Raw genomic sequence first — 16,219 nt, forward strand, 5'->3', positions numbered from 1 at the left:
GTTGTAGTTATTTCCGGTGAAACCGGAAGTGGCCGAAAACAATTGAATATGTCAATCAATCCTAATTTAAGTCATATACTAGCATACCAAATCTCGTTTTTTATCTGAAAAAATAAAAAAGTTATAGGCGTGAGCCACTTTTGAGACGCACCCGGTATATCCGTAACACTTTTTGAAGTACCCTGTGTACTCTACAGTAATTTTCAAATGTGCTTCCTAACCTTTTCTATAACTTTTCCATTAATATTTTGTTCTAAAAAACGGATTTTGTAGAAGACGTCGTGTCTCGAAACAAATGAAGGATAAAAGGGGAAAAAATCGACGATGAATAAAATAGAATGAACCAAATATCATGTTAAAGATACAAAAATTTATTACTTATGCGTTATTATTTGCTGCAGGTTTTTCATCGGACATGTTTACACAAACCGGTCACCTTTCACTACGATCCAACTCGCTTGTCTCGTGGCAGGTTTGCGTCAAAAAATGGATAGAAAATGTCTTGCTCACGTCTCGCACTCGTCTTGCTCTTGCCTCGCTCTTGTCTCGCTCTTGTCTTGCTCTCGTCTCGCACTCGACTCCTCAGGTCTGGACGCACCATTACACGTTAAAATCCAGACCACGCAGTTTAGATGACCAGATCGGTATGTTCAGTTAGTGTTGTTTATAGAAAGAACGTTTTCATTCGTAACAAAGGCGAACGTTCGCGAACATTCAGGATCATTGTGCGGGCATGTTTCCTTAAAAGAGTATATAGAAGCACAAACAAGGATATACAGGATGAGTCTTAAATAAGCGCAAATATTTTTAGGGGTAGTATATTTTGATCCCAGAAACACGATTATGAGGTTTTTTAGGGTGGCGAATCTAATGAGGTTTTTTAGGGTGGCGAATATAATACGACGCAGAGGCTCAGAAGAACGACAGTGCTTATTGACATAAAATCTTGGAAGCATAATATGTAGGTTAATTTAAAGCATTTTTTAAAATTATATACAGTTCTAAGGGTTTCCTAAAAAAGTTACACATTAAAGGTGTGTTTTTTGTAACGGAACTACCTGTATATTAATTGACTTACGGATTCTAGAAAAAAAAATTGAGAAACATATGATTAAAATGTAAGATTTTTGATAAATTTTACATTATCTAAAAACAAAGTATAAATTTTAAATTACAAAATAAGCTACTTAAATTCGAATTTACCTGGTATAGCCCAGTGGCGTGTCCAGCCCTTGAGAAATAGGGAAGCTGTTTGGGAGCGGACGAGCAGGGGGGGGGTCAAGTGTTATATCAAGTTCCAAGTTTTTTTTAATATTTTTTTTTACCTAACAGATTAATAATGAAAATAATATTGTTCCGTATAAATTTATAATATTTAAACACAATAAAAACTTTAAAAATATCAAAATTTATGATTTACTCTACTGAGACTAACCTTATTTGAAACGCAACTCCAATCTTCGGTTTTGCTTTGCAAATTCATCTATAACGTTGTTGTAAAAATTTGGTTCCTCAGAAAGTTCCTGAAGTAGTTCTTGCTCAATGGAAAGCATTGCTAAAGCAGACAGTCTTTCTTGTCCTGTAGAGTTTCTAATAAAAGTTTTAATCCTCTTGAGTGTAGAAAAACTACGTTCTGCTGATGTACTTGTCGCGGGTATGGTAAGTGACAGTTCACAAAGCTTAACGGTTTCCGGACACGCACGATGTAGTCCACATTCTTTAATAGATTTTAATAACTCACTAACACTATGTTTATTTAAACCCTCTGAAGTATTGTATAAAACAAACAGTTCGGAACGCAACGCGGGAAAGTCAAAAAAGTTCGGATAATTTTGTTGTAAAGAATTAAAGGCTTCTTCTGAAAGTGCATTATTTTCTTCGAAATTGACGAGTTCTAGAAATTTTAGGCTCTTAAAATTGTTAAATCTGTCGTCTATATGGCCCAAAATATTGTCAATGATTTCGTAGAACAGTTTACGAGCTTGGGTTTTTGGATCCATTTTCTTATCGTTCACAGTATCTTCCGTCCGTGTTCTTTTTCTTTCCGGCTCTGTAGATAAAATGTCCAAATATTCGAATTTTTGCCAAAATTCATCAAATTGATCCCTTTTTGATGAAACTATTCTCCTAAATTCCTGAATTTTTCTTATACAAAAATTTATATCACTCATTTTACTTTGTAGAACGCTAAAGAGATTATCGCAGAATGGAAATATTTGAGAAAAAACAAGTAACAGAAAATTAAAATCACTTTCTCGTTGTAACATATTTAAATAACCGGTAGAGCACACCACTGTTTCATTATCCCAATCTTGCCTGTTGTCCATTATTTTTGAAAAAGTCAATAAGGGGTAGTCGATATTCAAAAACGGTCTCTACCAGTCTGCCGTTGTAACTCCAACGAGTAGGAGCTACTCTTGGTAACCTTTTATGAACTTCTTGGTCCAATGCCGTCGATCGTTTCGAAGATTTGGAAAAAAATGCTGCGAGGCCGCTTAAGGTTTGAAAAAATATTTTGCATTGTCTTATTTTATTGAGAGATTGTTGCACCACCAAATTTAATCTATGTGCCATACAATGTACAAAAAGGGCTGATGGGTAAGTTTCCTTAAGTTTGGCCTGTAGACCCCCTAATTGGCCTGCCATAACTGCTGCTCCATCGTAGCTTTGCCCTACTAATTTTAAACCGCAATCAAGATCTTCAATAGTTGAAAAAACAATCTCATTGAGAGCCAAAGCGGTTCTTTGCATTGAGACATCAACAAAACCAAGAAATCTTTCTTTTATTTAACCTTGTTTTGTCACATAGCGGACGCTTTTCGATAGTTGACTAGTATTAGATATATCAGTAGTCTCATCCAAAATAAAAGCCACAAATGATGCTTCACTTATTTCTTTTTTAATTGTCTTTAGCATAACTTCTCCCACACTTAAAATAAGGCCATTCTGAATTAAGTTAGATGTTCCTTTAAACCTTGTCGAATTTTCAAAATGAAGTTTCAAAACTGGGTCGTATTTTGATAAAAAACTAATCATATCCACATAATTTCCTCTATTTGTTGAGCTCCCAGATTCACAATGACCCCGAAAAGATAGCTCATGTTTTGCTCATCTCCAAGAAAACAAACTACATCTATCATTCTTTTCAGTAGCTCCCGATTTTTTTTACTTCTTCGTTATGTGCCTGTACCGCTAATTTTTGTTGATTGTCTAACATATGCTCAATTCTTGTTTTTCCAGAAGTTTTTTCTCTTACGGTAGCCTGTATATGCGATTTGCTACTGTGATGCCTTTTAATTAACTTGTGTAAATTGTTTAAATCAGAAAAACCATTCTTATTCCACAAGTTTTTTTCTCTTGAAAATAAAATACACGGCCAGTAGAATAACACAGATTTTTTTTCACAACCAGTCAGCCACTCACACTTATTATAATTTTCCTTTTGAAAATGTCTTAAATAGAGTTTAGTTTGTTTTGTTAAGTTTTTCAAAACTGGAGTTGGCCTACCTTTTAAAATAATCTGACGTTTTTCTTCAAAACTGTAACTGTGGAATCCTCGATTTACTAAAATACATACAATACAGTCACACGCACCCGGAGAAACCGAAACCAATCCCGATGGACCGGCAACATTTGAATTATTGTCAAGCGCGGAAGACGACATAATCTGGAAAACCGCAGCTTACACGCTGTCCTTTGGCCTTTTCTATTTCAGCCTCTTTTTTCGACACGAAAGCCGACAAAGCACTCACAAAACACTGTTATTTTATGTTCAATTTAAAAATACGAATACTAAACGTTATACTAGTGACTACAAAAGTAAAAAATACCGAAAAATGTCCGGATTTTGACTATTTTGCGACCCAATTATTCAGACACGCGGGGAGCCAGCTGATTTTAATGCAAAACTACGCTAAGCCCCGTAAGCTGCATAATAGTAGCGTATCCCGATCAGTGTTGCCAGATATTAGTTTAGCTGGTCGCCACTAGGGGTGGCGAAAGTCGCCAAAATAAAATAAAAGTCGCCAAATATTTTTAAGGTAGGCGGCCACTGCAAGCGAAACTAAACTAAGCGAAGATAAGATTTGTAAAAATCAGCTTCCATACTTTTTAATGCGTCAGCGGCTACTTGACGGAAACAAAACGAAAATATATGAACGAAGATTCGAATCGTAGTTTAGTTTCGCTCGTTTTAGTTCGTGACAGGTTCCAGCGAATTTTTCGCAGCGATTAGTTCTATAATAGCAGAGATACAATACGAAAACTTAGCTGACTACTGAGCGAAAATCGTTCCCAGTGGAGTTCCCATTTAATTACCGTTTGTTTTCATATTCTTAGCTTAGTTTAGTTACGCTCGCAGTGGCCGCCGGCCTTTATAATAAACCTACAAAAATCTCAAGCGACTATTTCATTATACAAGGATTATACCTATCACAATTCAAAATATGACTAATATTTTAAGTGGTTTGATGACGTCACAAAGGGGAAAAATGGCAGACTGGAGAGAGAAACGTGCTGAGGACATACTGCGAACCTTACTGAGAACTAAACTGAAGTCACAAACGCCAGTTGATAGATGAGCAATATAAATCGATATCTTCGAATATTCATCTAAGAATATGTAATTGCGATTCTCGCCGTTTCGGAAATCGATGTCTATAATAATTACAAGAATTAAGTCAATATTGGCAATGCATTGATTGACTGGTGCCATAAGTATCTTAGCCAAAATCGCCCAAATGGCGACTTGCGATTTTCCTAAAAATTCAGGTCGCCAGAGCAATCGAAAAATCGCCCAATTTGTGATAAATCGCCCAATCTGGTAACACTGATCCCGATTCCCCACGTTCGGTCTTCGATCGGCCGCGGTCGTGTGACTGCATAGTTGGTTGCATATTGATGCATATTGATGTATATTGATTCAACGCGCTGGGAACGCTCGGACTCATAAGAAAATAATGGGTATTATGAAAAGCGAATAAGATCACTTTACCAAATGTTTATATTTATTTTTTGAAAATAAAACTATTAAATAAAAAATATAAAATAATATAATTTATTGGTATTCAATACTTTTTATTCGCCATCTTTTCTTCAGACTGAAGAATAACTTTTTATAAGTTTTATATTTTTACCAATAATATTTAGATTTATATTCTTCTGATACACGTTATAATCGTAGAATTTAAATTAAAATACATACATTTGTAAGATAATTATATTTTCTATCTTTTTTCTTAAAATCTGTTTACTTTAGAAATAGTTTAGCTTAAACAATAAAAAGTAACATAATTTGAATCAATATTCGAGATACCTACGTCATATGCTAAATTTCTTTATCTAGGTGTATGTTTTTATCTACGTATATTCCTTATTGGTGGGAAAGTTAGAAGTTACAAAAAATACCACTCCAAAATCGAGTTACTCAAATACCGACGCATCACTACTTCCCACACAATGATCCATAGTTTACAAACGTTCCCTCGTCACGAATGGGAACGTTCTCTCTAATACAACACTGGATATGCTTGACTAAATTATTTTGGTAAGAGTGTTAAGGAAACGTTTAAAAGTTTATGTTTTATTTACATTTTACATTACATTATATTTTTGTCAAAATACATGCCTGTAAACCGTAAAGTTACTTCATTTTAATATAAACTGACATTTACTGCTACCAAATGAACATGCAGCCATAAGCATCTGAGGCATTTGAGGCACTCTTAAGGTAAAACTTAACTCATTGAGGCACCATAAGCATCTGAGGCACTCTTCTAGAGACTCTGATCTACCTGTTAAAAATTCGGTTACACATATTTTCTGTTTCACTTTCGTTGCAAATGAGGGTTATCTCGCTTATCAATAATTCGGTATTCATAAGCGGACTGGTCCGTCCTGACCGGTCCGAATGACCGAACACGTCTGAAGAATCAAAAAGTCAGAATGGAAAAAATATATTTCACATAGATAGCTGAACATTTTTATACTATTGGCACATAGTACAGAGTATAAACAGGAGACAGTCAAGACAAAGCAAATAAATTAGACAAAAACTCCGAGTTAAAGGGACACGATTTAATGTCATTTTAAGAAGATTATATGTTTGCCAAGTTGTTCTGCCAAGTTCTGCTAATAAGCTAATAATACGTGAACACAAAAGAAAAACCAAAAACTTAACATTCATTTTGAAAACAAGTAAAAACAATAATATAGGTACTAACAGCCTTCTCGGTCGCAAATGTTTTTGTTTTTCACCCAATCATTTAGGCATAACAAACACCGTGCAGATTCATTATTAAGGCGATTTCTGTGTTTTCTAATGGTTAACTTAGCACGAGAGAATAACCTTTCCGCCGGGACTGAGGTAGCTGGTATACTCAAGAGATCTCGTGCCATCAAACTTAAAATGGGAAGTTCAGATCCATGAGTTCTCCACCATTGTAATATATCTGTGTCTTTATTACACCGGGGAATTGAATAGTATTTTTGAAGATCCTGCATCCATTCTCCTTCGGCAGGGGTAGGATTTACTACGTACAAGGCATCAAAATCAATTACAAAGTCCGAATTTTCAGGTCCAGGATTTTCTCGTCCTTGTTGCGCCACCGCTGTTTCTGTCGAACGTTGTCCCTCTAATTGATGAAAATGGACTTTACAAATATCTTGAAATTTCTGAATCGAATTATCTTTTAATTCTTGGCCCCATTTTGTCATATCAAACGTTTCTAACTTATGACGTGGATCGAGAATTAAAACTGCAGCATAAATCCAGTTCGTTTTACGATAATGCTTTAGTATTTTGTCTCTCGCAGCCTGAAAACTAACAATAAGCTGCTCTTCGACAGGGGTTCGATTTGTTTTTCTGTCCCATACAAATATTTTGCCCTCAAGATTATCTATTATAAGATATTATTATTATAGATTATTATTATTATTATAGTAAAAATTGATACATACAACCACGGGGGTGACAGTAAACCGGAAAATTGGAAACAGTTGTGGCGCGGTTCTACCCAGGCAGAAAGCATGGCCTTCTGGACTGTCCAAGACAAAAATCTGAATATTTCTATATGATTTCTGTCAATTTCTGCTACGGAACATTTTTATGCACGTCGGCGTCCTGTTCTTTTGTCTTTTGTCTTTTGTCTGTGTGTCAGCGTCAGCTCCCGAGGCCTCTGGCAAGGTCGGGCGCCATTTTAAATTTTGCCGTTTAGATTTGATTGGAAGTTTGTTTCTGATATTTCGGCTGAATTTTATAAGTACAAAGATGTTTTTTGATATAAAGTTCCTTGTTAACACTTTAATAAAGTATATATGATATTAATTACATGAAGAAAATGATGAAATCGACGTTTCTGCGTGTAGTAGGTATGGGCCATATTATATATATATAAAAATAGGTAATATATTAACTGTTTTTATATTTTTTTAGCTTTAAACCCAAGGATCTTGAGATATTCTTTGGCAAGGATTTTTCCGTATCTCTACTTTAAAGACTGATCGGTGATTTTGAGCAATTGAAAGCAAGTTATACAAGGTAAATTATGATTATTGAACTATTATTAGCCTACATTAATTTTCTGCAAGATGAACAGAAATGCGTAATTACATATCACATAGGTACCTATTATGTATTTTCATAGCAATAATGCTATAAATCTATGTATGTAGATTATTTTTAAAATATAAATGAGGTATTAGATGTATATGTATCATATTTTTTATTCATTTTATTTTCATTCAAGTCCTGTTTGATTTAATTCACAAAAGTCTTATGTACTTATATTTATGTTTTTTACATATTTTTTTTGATTCCAGGTTTTGTGTGGGTTCCGGTTGCCTTTTTCCTGCTTCCAGTTATTTAGTTTTATGCCCGTGAAGCTGTGAAAACATTTATTTATCTTCAAGTTTCTGTAAGTCAATGCACTGTTACTTTACTAATTCACTTTAACACAGCATCTCTATTATTTAAATATTTGATATTGATACAGTAGTTTATTGGTTTATAGCTCTTTAATTGTGTTGATTTGCATATTTACATTGTTCTAAATTCCAAATAAATATTTTTGAGTAATTTTGTTGTATTATTTACTACTAGAAAGAGTAAAAAGTATATTAACCCTCATTTAAACCTCCTGAACAGCCCGCCATTAAAAACCGGAAACGGAAATAAATTTCATAAAATTGAAATTGTCATGTCTATGTCATGTCAAATGTCCCAGCCGCCATATCTGAAAATTAGTTACCCAGGCAGCCACGCTGTTTCCATAATTTAACATTGACTTGACACTTCTTCTTGTATTTATTATTTTATGCATACAACCACCATAGGTAAGGTGACGTACTTCCCTCCTCCGAGTTTTTTGGAAAGTATTTGAAAGTTGATTAATAATTTGTGCACTTCTAGCAGTATCCGTTCTTCATCTCTAAGACCATATGGTTTTAAATCAACAACATTTTAACATAATACACCGAGTCCATGTCTGCTTTTAAGAGCTACTTGCAACATATCATCACTGAAATTCCAGCGTGTAGGTACATCCAACATAGGTGTCAGTTGCCGAGAATTACCAGCTGCTTCACACCCACTTCGGAACTTAAGTAAAAGTTGGTTTTTAAGTAAAGGGTTTTCAAGTGTTCACCTGCGAGACTCTCGTACGAGACACGAGAAGTCTCGCACGAGACTCGAGACGAGACCAATAAAAGTCTCGTCTCGTATTGTCCGAGTATCGTCTCGAGTCTCGTCTCGAAAACGAGACGAGACCATACGAGACTCTCGAAAACGAGATTCTCGTGGGAATCACTAGTCTACTTGTCCATCGTCTGGCATTTTTAGATGTTCTGTTTTTGTCATGTTCATTTTCAATCCCCGTTCTGAGTACTGCCCTTTCAATTTTCTGAGCATATAGTCGATATCTTTCGCTAAGAGTGTCCTAAGATTAAGGGAATCCAATCTATGGAACCAGACAAACTACGGTCACTTGAGGATATTGCCGGTGAAAGGGAAAATCATGGCGATCACTAGTCTACATCTGCTAGACCAGAAAACGGATTATATGCTCACCAAACATGATTTTGGAGAAAAGATAAGGATTCGCATCCTGACAAGAGAAGAATGGGAAAGCAACCGAGTAATGAACACTCAAGAGGTAGCAGTCTACACAGATGCTTCCGCAACTTCAGGAGGCACAGGTATAGGCATCTTCTCAGAGGAACTAGACATCCGGCGATCTTTAAGGCTATCGGATGTCTGTAATATTCTGCAACTACTACAACTACCTACTATAGAAGGCAAAAAATGTAAAGAATCATGAAAAAAGTTGGAAATGTGTTTTTATTTGTAATTTCCTAAGTTGTATGATGACATAACTTCCATTTATTTTGCTCATGTATTAGAAATTATGGCAGTGACAAGTACATTAAGTAGAATTATATGGAAAGATACTAAAGAATAAAATAGAAAATGAATATAAATAGATAGAAATAGAAGAACAGGCGGGTTTTAGAGCGGGAAGATCTACTATAGATCATCTGTTTACCATCTGTTACCACAGGTCTTAGAGAAAAAAAACGGCCAAAGATCAAGAGGTACACTTACTATATATAGACCTTCAAAAGGCTTATGACAGCATACCATTAAATAAACTGTGGGAAACGTTGGAAATAACTAATATAAATGTCAACCTACTTAAAGCAGTTAAGAACTTATACCAGAACATCACAGCTAGAAGAAAAATACGAGACTCATTGTCAGAAAACAAAAATTACAAAAGGCCTCAAGCAAGGATGTTGCCTATCTCCTATACTATTCAAAATATACCTGCAACAAGCACTAAAAAAATGGTAGCTTAAGTGTAGAGAAATGGAAAACTCCCTAATAAATGAGGACACCCTACATACCCTATTTTTTGCGGACGACCAGATAGTCCTAGCTCAAGACCACGAAGACCTTGAATGGTAAATATCACAAAAACTGAATGTATGACTGGAGGGGGGCTACAAGAGAACATAGTCTTAGAGGACGGAAGCGTGATAAAAAACTGTGACAAATATAAATATCTTGGATTAAAAATAACTAACGATAGAAAACTCGATGAGGGTATAAAAGATAACTTGACTCGAAATACCAAGTGTGTGGTACTAAATTATTCATAAAAAAATGCTTTTTCCAAATATGCTAATGAGCCACCCTTGTTCCATTTGGAAAAATTGAGATATGATTAAAAATACGATTTGGTCATCTTTTAACCGGCCAGGAAAAGACACGGAAAACATTAGACGACCAAAACTATTTTTCCAAGGCTCCTTGACTGATTGAAATTTAAAATACAATTTTTTATAAAGCGAAAATGTCAAAAGTTGACATATGATATGTCATTCTATTCAGAGTGTCATTTGCTATCGAATAAAGTAAAAAAAAATCTGAGGGTGCCATTTAAAGTAAGTAAATAAAAAGCCGTAAGTGTACATGGCACTGTCTTACATTCCATACTCGCGTATGGCACTCGGAGTTTAATTGGTTTAAAATTCAAATCTGACCAATGGGATTGTGCTAGGTGCCGTATACATGTACGGAACGTATAAATGCACCCGGTATACCTACAAAAAGATAAAAAGCTGAAAATTTGTACCGGGTGGCCACCTAAGAATCGACGCCGGTTGTATCTGAGAAACTAATTATTGTATAACTTTGGGAAATCTTTTACGATAACCTGCAATATATACGTAAAAAAAGTATTCTTGGGAAACTAAATGGTTACCTAATAAAGTTTTAAAGAGCATTTATATCTGCTTCGACGTACTATATTAAAAAATACAGAGTGTTGCATTTGAAATAACAGTTTTTATGTAAAATAAATATTTAAAATAAACCAGCAATTTTTCATACCTCTGTATACATTTAAGGAAGCAATCAAATTTCCTAGTGAAGTCTATTTCTTTGGCTTAAAAGTCAGCTTAAGAATTAGTTCTGTAAAGTAACGTACAAGGTGTTGACAATCTTTTAAATTATAGCATGACATATTTAATCATCTTTAAATATCTCAAAAACTAAAGCTTGTAAACATGTTTAACCTTTATAATAAAGCCTTATTTTATGCCGAAGGATCCAAAAATGAAATAAAATACCGGGTGTTCCATAAGAAAAAATAGAACTTTGGTATACCTGGACCTGACACACCCTGTACAGGGTGGGTTAAATTCGACGCTTTTAAATGGAAACACCCTTTTCTATAGGAGATAGGCGAAAACTAATATCGGTGTCTGGAGCTAAATTTTCATCAAAAACATGATGGTGAAAACCGCACATCAATATCTATTACCGTTTCGAAGTTACGGGGTGTTTTTCAAAAATGTGCATTTTTAACAAATCGCTGTAACTTTTTTGCTATGGAAAATTTTGTATTTCTAAGAAAACATTTCCAAATCACCCTTTTACGTAGAATTTAATGCTTTAAGTATAATTTTTTTAAAATTAATAATTTAAAAGTTATCAACAGAAAAAGTGATTTTTTATTTGGGACACCCTCTATATTTTTAATTAACTGAAAAAAAAAATAAAATTACCTTTCCAAAAATATACCACACTTGATATTTTGTTATAATCCCCTTCGTAATACAGAATTTTTAAAAGTTCGCCACTTTTAACTAGTAGGCTTTGGACCCCTTATTGATGATATATGTATGCTTTTAATGGAAATCGAAAACATATTTTTCCAGCAAGACGACGCACCGCCTCTGAACGCTGAAGTTATCAGTAAATGTTTGCAGCCAATTTCAAGAATAATTGAATAGCTAACCAAGCTTTCAGCCGTTGGCCGTCGAGGCCGCCTGACTTAGTGCCCATGGATCTAATCCTATGGATATATTTGCGAAAGAATTAAGGTTCCTTATTCTTCCGTATAATCTAGACAAGAATTAGAAATACTTAGCAGTTATGAGAGGGTATCTTTCACCCCCACTAGTTAGTGAATTCCGCGAGAAATGTTCAAAAACTGCCCCGTCTGTCCATAACAGAAGACGGTCGATATGTCGAACACCTGTAGCAAAATCTCATGTCTTGGTTTGCTATTTACTTTTATTGTTATTAGATATAGTTTAAATGTATTAATGTTGGTTAAATATTTTTTAAATTGTTATAAAATTCTGCATCTCTCATAGCAAATATTATTTTTGTTTTAATTGATGCTCACAGCTAGAATTTTTTTTGCATTACAGCCGGTGCCGTTCAAAGTTTACTTATTTAAAGCCGGAGAATTTTTATATACTCAATATCTCGAAGAGGAATCGAGCAAAATATTAAGTGTGTTATATTTTCGGAAAGGTAATTTTAAATTCTTTGCAATAAATTAAAAATATACAGGGTGTCCCATATAAAAAATCAAATTTTCTGTTGATAATTCTTAATTATTAATTTTAAAAAAAGTATATTTAAACCATTAAATTCTACGTAAAAAGGTGCGTTGGAAATGTTTTCATAAAAATACAAAATTTTCCATAGCAAAAAAGTTACAGCGATTTGTTAAAAATGCATATTTTTGAAAAACACCCCGTAACTCCGAAACGGTAACAGATATCGATATGCGGTTTTCACCATCATGTTTTTGACAAAAATTGAGCTCCAGACACCGATATTAGTTTTTGTCTATCACCTATAGAAAAGGGTGTTTCCATTTAAAAGCGTCGAATTTGACCCACCCTGTACATTTGAAAATAATTTTAAATTATGCACATTGCCTTCCCACATATACCCACAAAATATTTTGTTTCTACATCTTTCCCTTTTTGTATAATAATTAACCGAAGCAAATGAGGTGCACCACCCTGTATAGTCTGTCCAACGATAGGAGACATGACAGGGAGAGTTGCGTTTGTCATTTAAATTTACTGGTAAATTGTATGTTCTGTCATTTTTTGGATGTCATCTGTCGAAATCTTCCCGAGTCGTTGAACAGATTTTACGTAGTAGTTCTATTGCCACGGAATATTGTATGGATATACCCTGTATAAATGAATAAATAACTATACAAGAACTTACCCATCATTTTTAAACTCCTTGGGTGAACTGAAGTTGGACTGAAGTTTGGTGAACTGGCATAACTAGCTTTAATATTTTATATTATTTTAAGTATAGGTATAAACACAGTATAAATATAATAGTTCAGTCATTGGGGATTTTTGCTTGGAAAAAAGTCCGGAAGTTTTGCAACTTTGCAGGTTTATAGGTTTTGGGGTACCTAACTAAAATCCATAAAATGCACATTTCCAGACTTACCGCCGGCGCCGCCATCTTGCCAAGATGGCGCCCAAAATCGGTATTTTGTGAATATCTCGAAAACTATGCGTTTTTGACGAAAATTTGAGGAGAGCAAAATTAAAGAGAATAAATATATATATTTCCTATAAAAAAGATTTTATAAATATTTTCGCTAAAGTCAACCATTTAGGTACAAAATCCCTGGAAATTTTACAATTTTGCGTAAAATATGATATATTACGTATAGTCGATTTTCCGAAATCAAATGTCGATTAGGGTTTACTAAAACTAATTTTAGTTTAATTTCTTCAATTTTGTCATAAAACAGTGGCGTATCATTAATTCGCTCATTAATTTATGAATAATTAATGTTAATTATTGAAAATGTGTACTTGTTTCCACACCACCCAAGAGGTAATATTCGAGATATTCACAAAATACCGATTTTGGGCGCCATCTTAGCAAGATGGCGGCGCCGGCGGCAAGTCTGGAAATGTGCATTTTATGGATTTTAGTTAGGTACCCCAAAACCTGTAAACCTGCAAAGTTTCAAAACTTCCGGACTTTTTTCCAAGCAGGTTCCTTTTTTGATCCCAATGACTGAACTATAAGATAAAGGAATAGAAATATTAAAAAAATTGAATTTAATAGTATAATGTGTTACCGGCAAAGTTTAAAATCCGAAATTGTATAGAATTCGTATAGTTCGTTATATATTCGTTAGAAATTGTATAGTATTATATAAAATTCTCAAAACTATCAGGCATTGTCTGAAATAAAATTATATTAAACCGGATGCGTCCCAAAAGTGGCTCACCCCTATAACTTTTTTATTTTTTTAAATAAAAAAACGAGATTTGGTATGTTAGTATATGACATAAATTAGGATTGATTAACGGATTCACTTGTTTTTGGTCACTTACTGTTTCACCGGAAACGACTTCTTTGACTCGAAATACCAAGTGTGTGGTATCAATATATTCATAAAAAAATGCGTTTTCCAAATAATATGCTAATGAGTCACCCTTAACCAATTTGAAAAAAATTGAGATATGATTAAAAATACGATTTGGGCATCTTTTAACCGGCCTAGACAAGATACGAAAAACATTAGACAATCAAAACTATTTTTCCAGAGCTTCTTGATTAAAACTAATGTTTTAACACCGCCATGGCACCCTAAATTAAGATTTAAAATACCATTTGTTTTTAAGCGACAATGTCAAAAGTTGACATATGATATGTCATTCTATCCAGAGTGTCATTTTCTACAAATAAAGTAGAAATATTCGAAGTTATAGTCATTTCCGGTGAAATAGGAAGTGACTAAAAACAATTGAATGCGTCAATCAATCCTAATTTATGTCGTATACTAACAGACCAAATCGCGTATTTTTATCTGAAAAAATAAAAAAAGTTATAGGGGTGAGCCACTTTCGAGACGCACCCGGTATACATCTCCTAAGCATTTTATAGAACACCGATTTGATAATTGGCAATGTATGGAATTTCATTCAAAAAATGTATATTTGCAATATATACAGGGTGTCTCAGAAATAAGTGCAAGTGTCTTAAGGGTGGTAGATTCGATAAAAGAAATATATTTTCTCTTTATCGTTTTTCAAATAAGTCCAAAATAACGGAGTTATTTTACTTTGAAAATTTCCAAAAAAAAAAGATTTTTTGCTAAAATTTTGAGAACCACGGGATCTTTTCTGGATTTTCTTTCTTCTAAATTTAATCTAATACCTATGTTGCCATATTATCAAGAAATTATGTTTTTTAACTAAAAATTAAAAAATTTCCAAATTTTTTTTCAAAAAATTGAATTTTAGAATTTTCAATTTTTTTTTTCGCGAAAAAAACCTTATAGGCGTGTTTCTGGGATTGAACTACACTACCAGTTAAAATACTTGCACTTATTTCTGGGACACCCTGTATAATATACAGGGTGGCGCCTCTCATACGCTGCGGAGGCTCCAAGGAGGACGACAGTTTGTATTGATATTAAATTTTGTAAGCGTATATGTAGGTTAATTCAGAGCACTTTTTAAAAATATAGAGAGTTCTACAGGGTGTCCCCAAAAAAAGTACATATCAAAGTTGTGTTTTTTGGGAGAAAAATAAAGGTGAGTTTTATAAAAGAAAGATATGACTAAAATGTAAGGTTTTTAACATATTTAACATTTTCTAGAAATAAAGAACAATTTTTAAATTACAATAAAAGCTACCTAAATTGGAATTTACCCGGTATAGCCTAATATGTAGTTAAATTAACTATTGTACTTTAAATCAAATTAAAGTTGATCCAAAAAGTTATACAGGGTGAGACAAAATTAATATTGAACATTGGTCACCTTTAAAAGCATGTTACTCTATTGTTTTAAATGGAACACCCAGTATATTCCCAGTATATATTCAATGGAGAATTCATGTCTCTTCAAAATACTATTAAGGTTGCCTACCCCCAAACAAAGATTTTCCTAGATATTTTCATTTACACGATTTGATCTGAGTAGATCTTTATTATTTAATAACATCTAGGTGGCTGTTACTGTGGGTGTTAAAATCCGTTACCATCACAAATGTTCAAACTTTATATTAGACTTTACTTGCTAAATTTCTTAAATTGTCATGGTAAAGAAATTCCTGAAATGAAATTATAATAATAGAATTTTATTATTTATAAAATTAAAAAATTTAGGTATATGAACATATAAACTAAGTGAAAAAAGTTAAGGATATTGCGTTTTCGCTAGGAAGAAAATTTTTCAGAAAAAAATGTGTTATAGCTATTAATACCTATGTCGTTTGTGTTTAAAAAAATACTTTTTGTAAATATATAAAATTGTAACCAAACAAATAAAAAACAAATAAAAAGCATTGTCATCCAAAATGTACATTTAATTTTTGTTTAGAATAGAACTTGTGTGCGTGTTGCTAAGCGGCAGTTTGCGATACTGC

General features: G+C 33.6%; 1 protein-coding gene across 16 annotated transcripts in view; it reads right to left on the reverse strand.

Annotated features, from left to right (window-relative positions):
• The window catches only part of LOC115885251 (inter-alpha-trypsin inhibitor heavy chain H6-like), a 99,254-nt gene that overhangs the window by 36,774 nt on the left and 46,261 nt on the right, over positions 1-16,219 (reverse strand). For 11 of the 16 annotated variants that reach the window (XM_030904114.1, XM_030904107.1, XM_030904099.1 and 8 more), the window contains 3 exons: positions 13,037-13,102; positions 5,770-5,792; positions 5,667-5,712 (listed from right to left, as the gene is read on the reverse strand). The exons of 1 other annotated variant lie outside the window; for it this stretch is intronic. In XM_030904114.1, the coding sequence (XP_030759974.1) occupies positions 5,667-5,712; positions 5,770-5,792; positions 13,037-13,102 (135 nt within the window). The remainder of the gene's footprint in view (positions 1-5,666; positions 5,713-5,769; positions 5,793-13,036; positions 13,103-16,219) is intronic. 4 more of the 16 variants (XM_030904145.1, XM_030904193.1, XM_030904185.1 and 1 more) reach the window with 1 other exon arrangement.

This window comes from Sitophilus oryzae, unplaced genomic scaffold (assembly GCF_002938485.1).
Source record: "Sitophilus oryzae breed Bouriz unplaced genomic scaffold, Soryzae_2.0 scaffold_111_pilon_pilon, whole genome shotgun sequence".
NCBI classification, from domain to species: Eukaryota; Metazoa; Arthropoda; class Insecta; order Coleoptera; family Curculionidae; genus Sitophilus; species Sitophilus oryzae.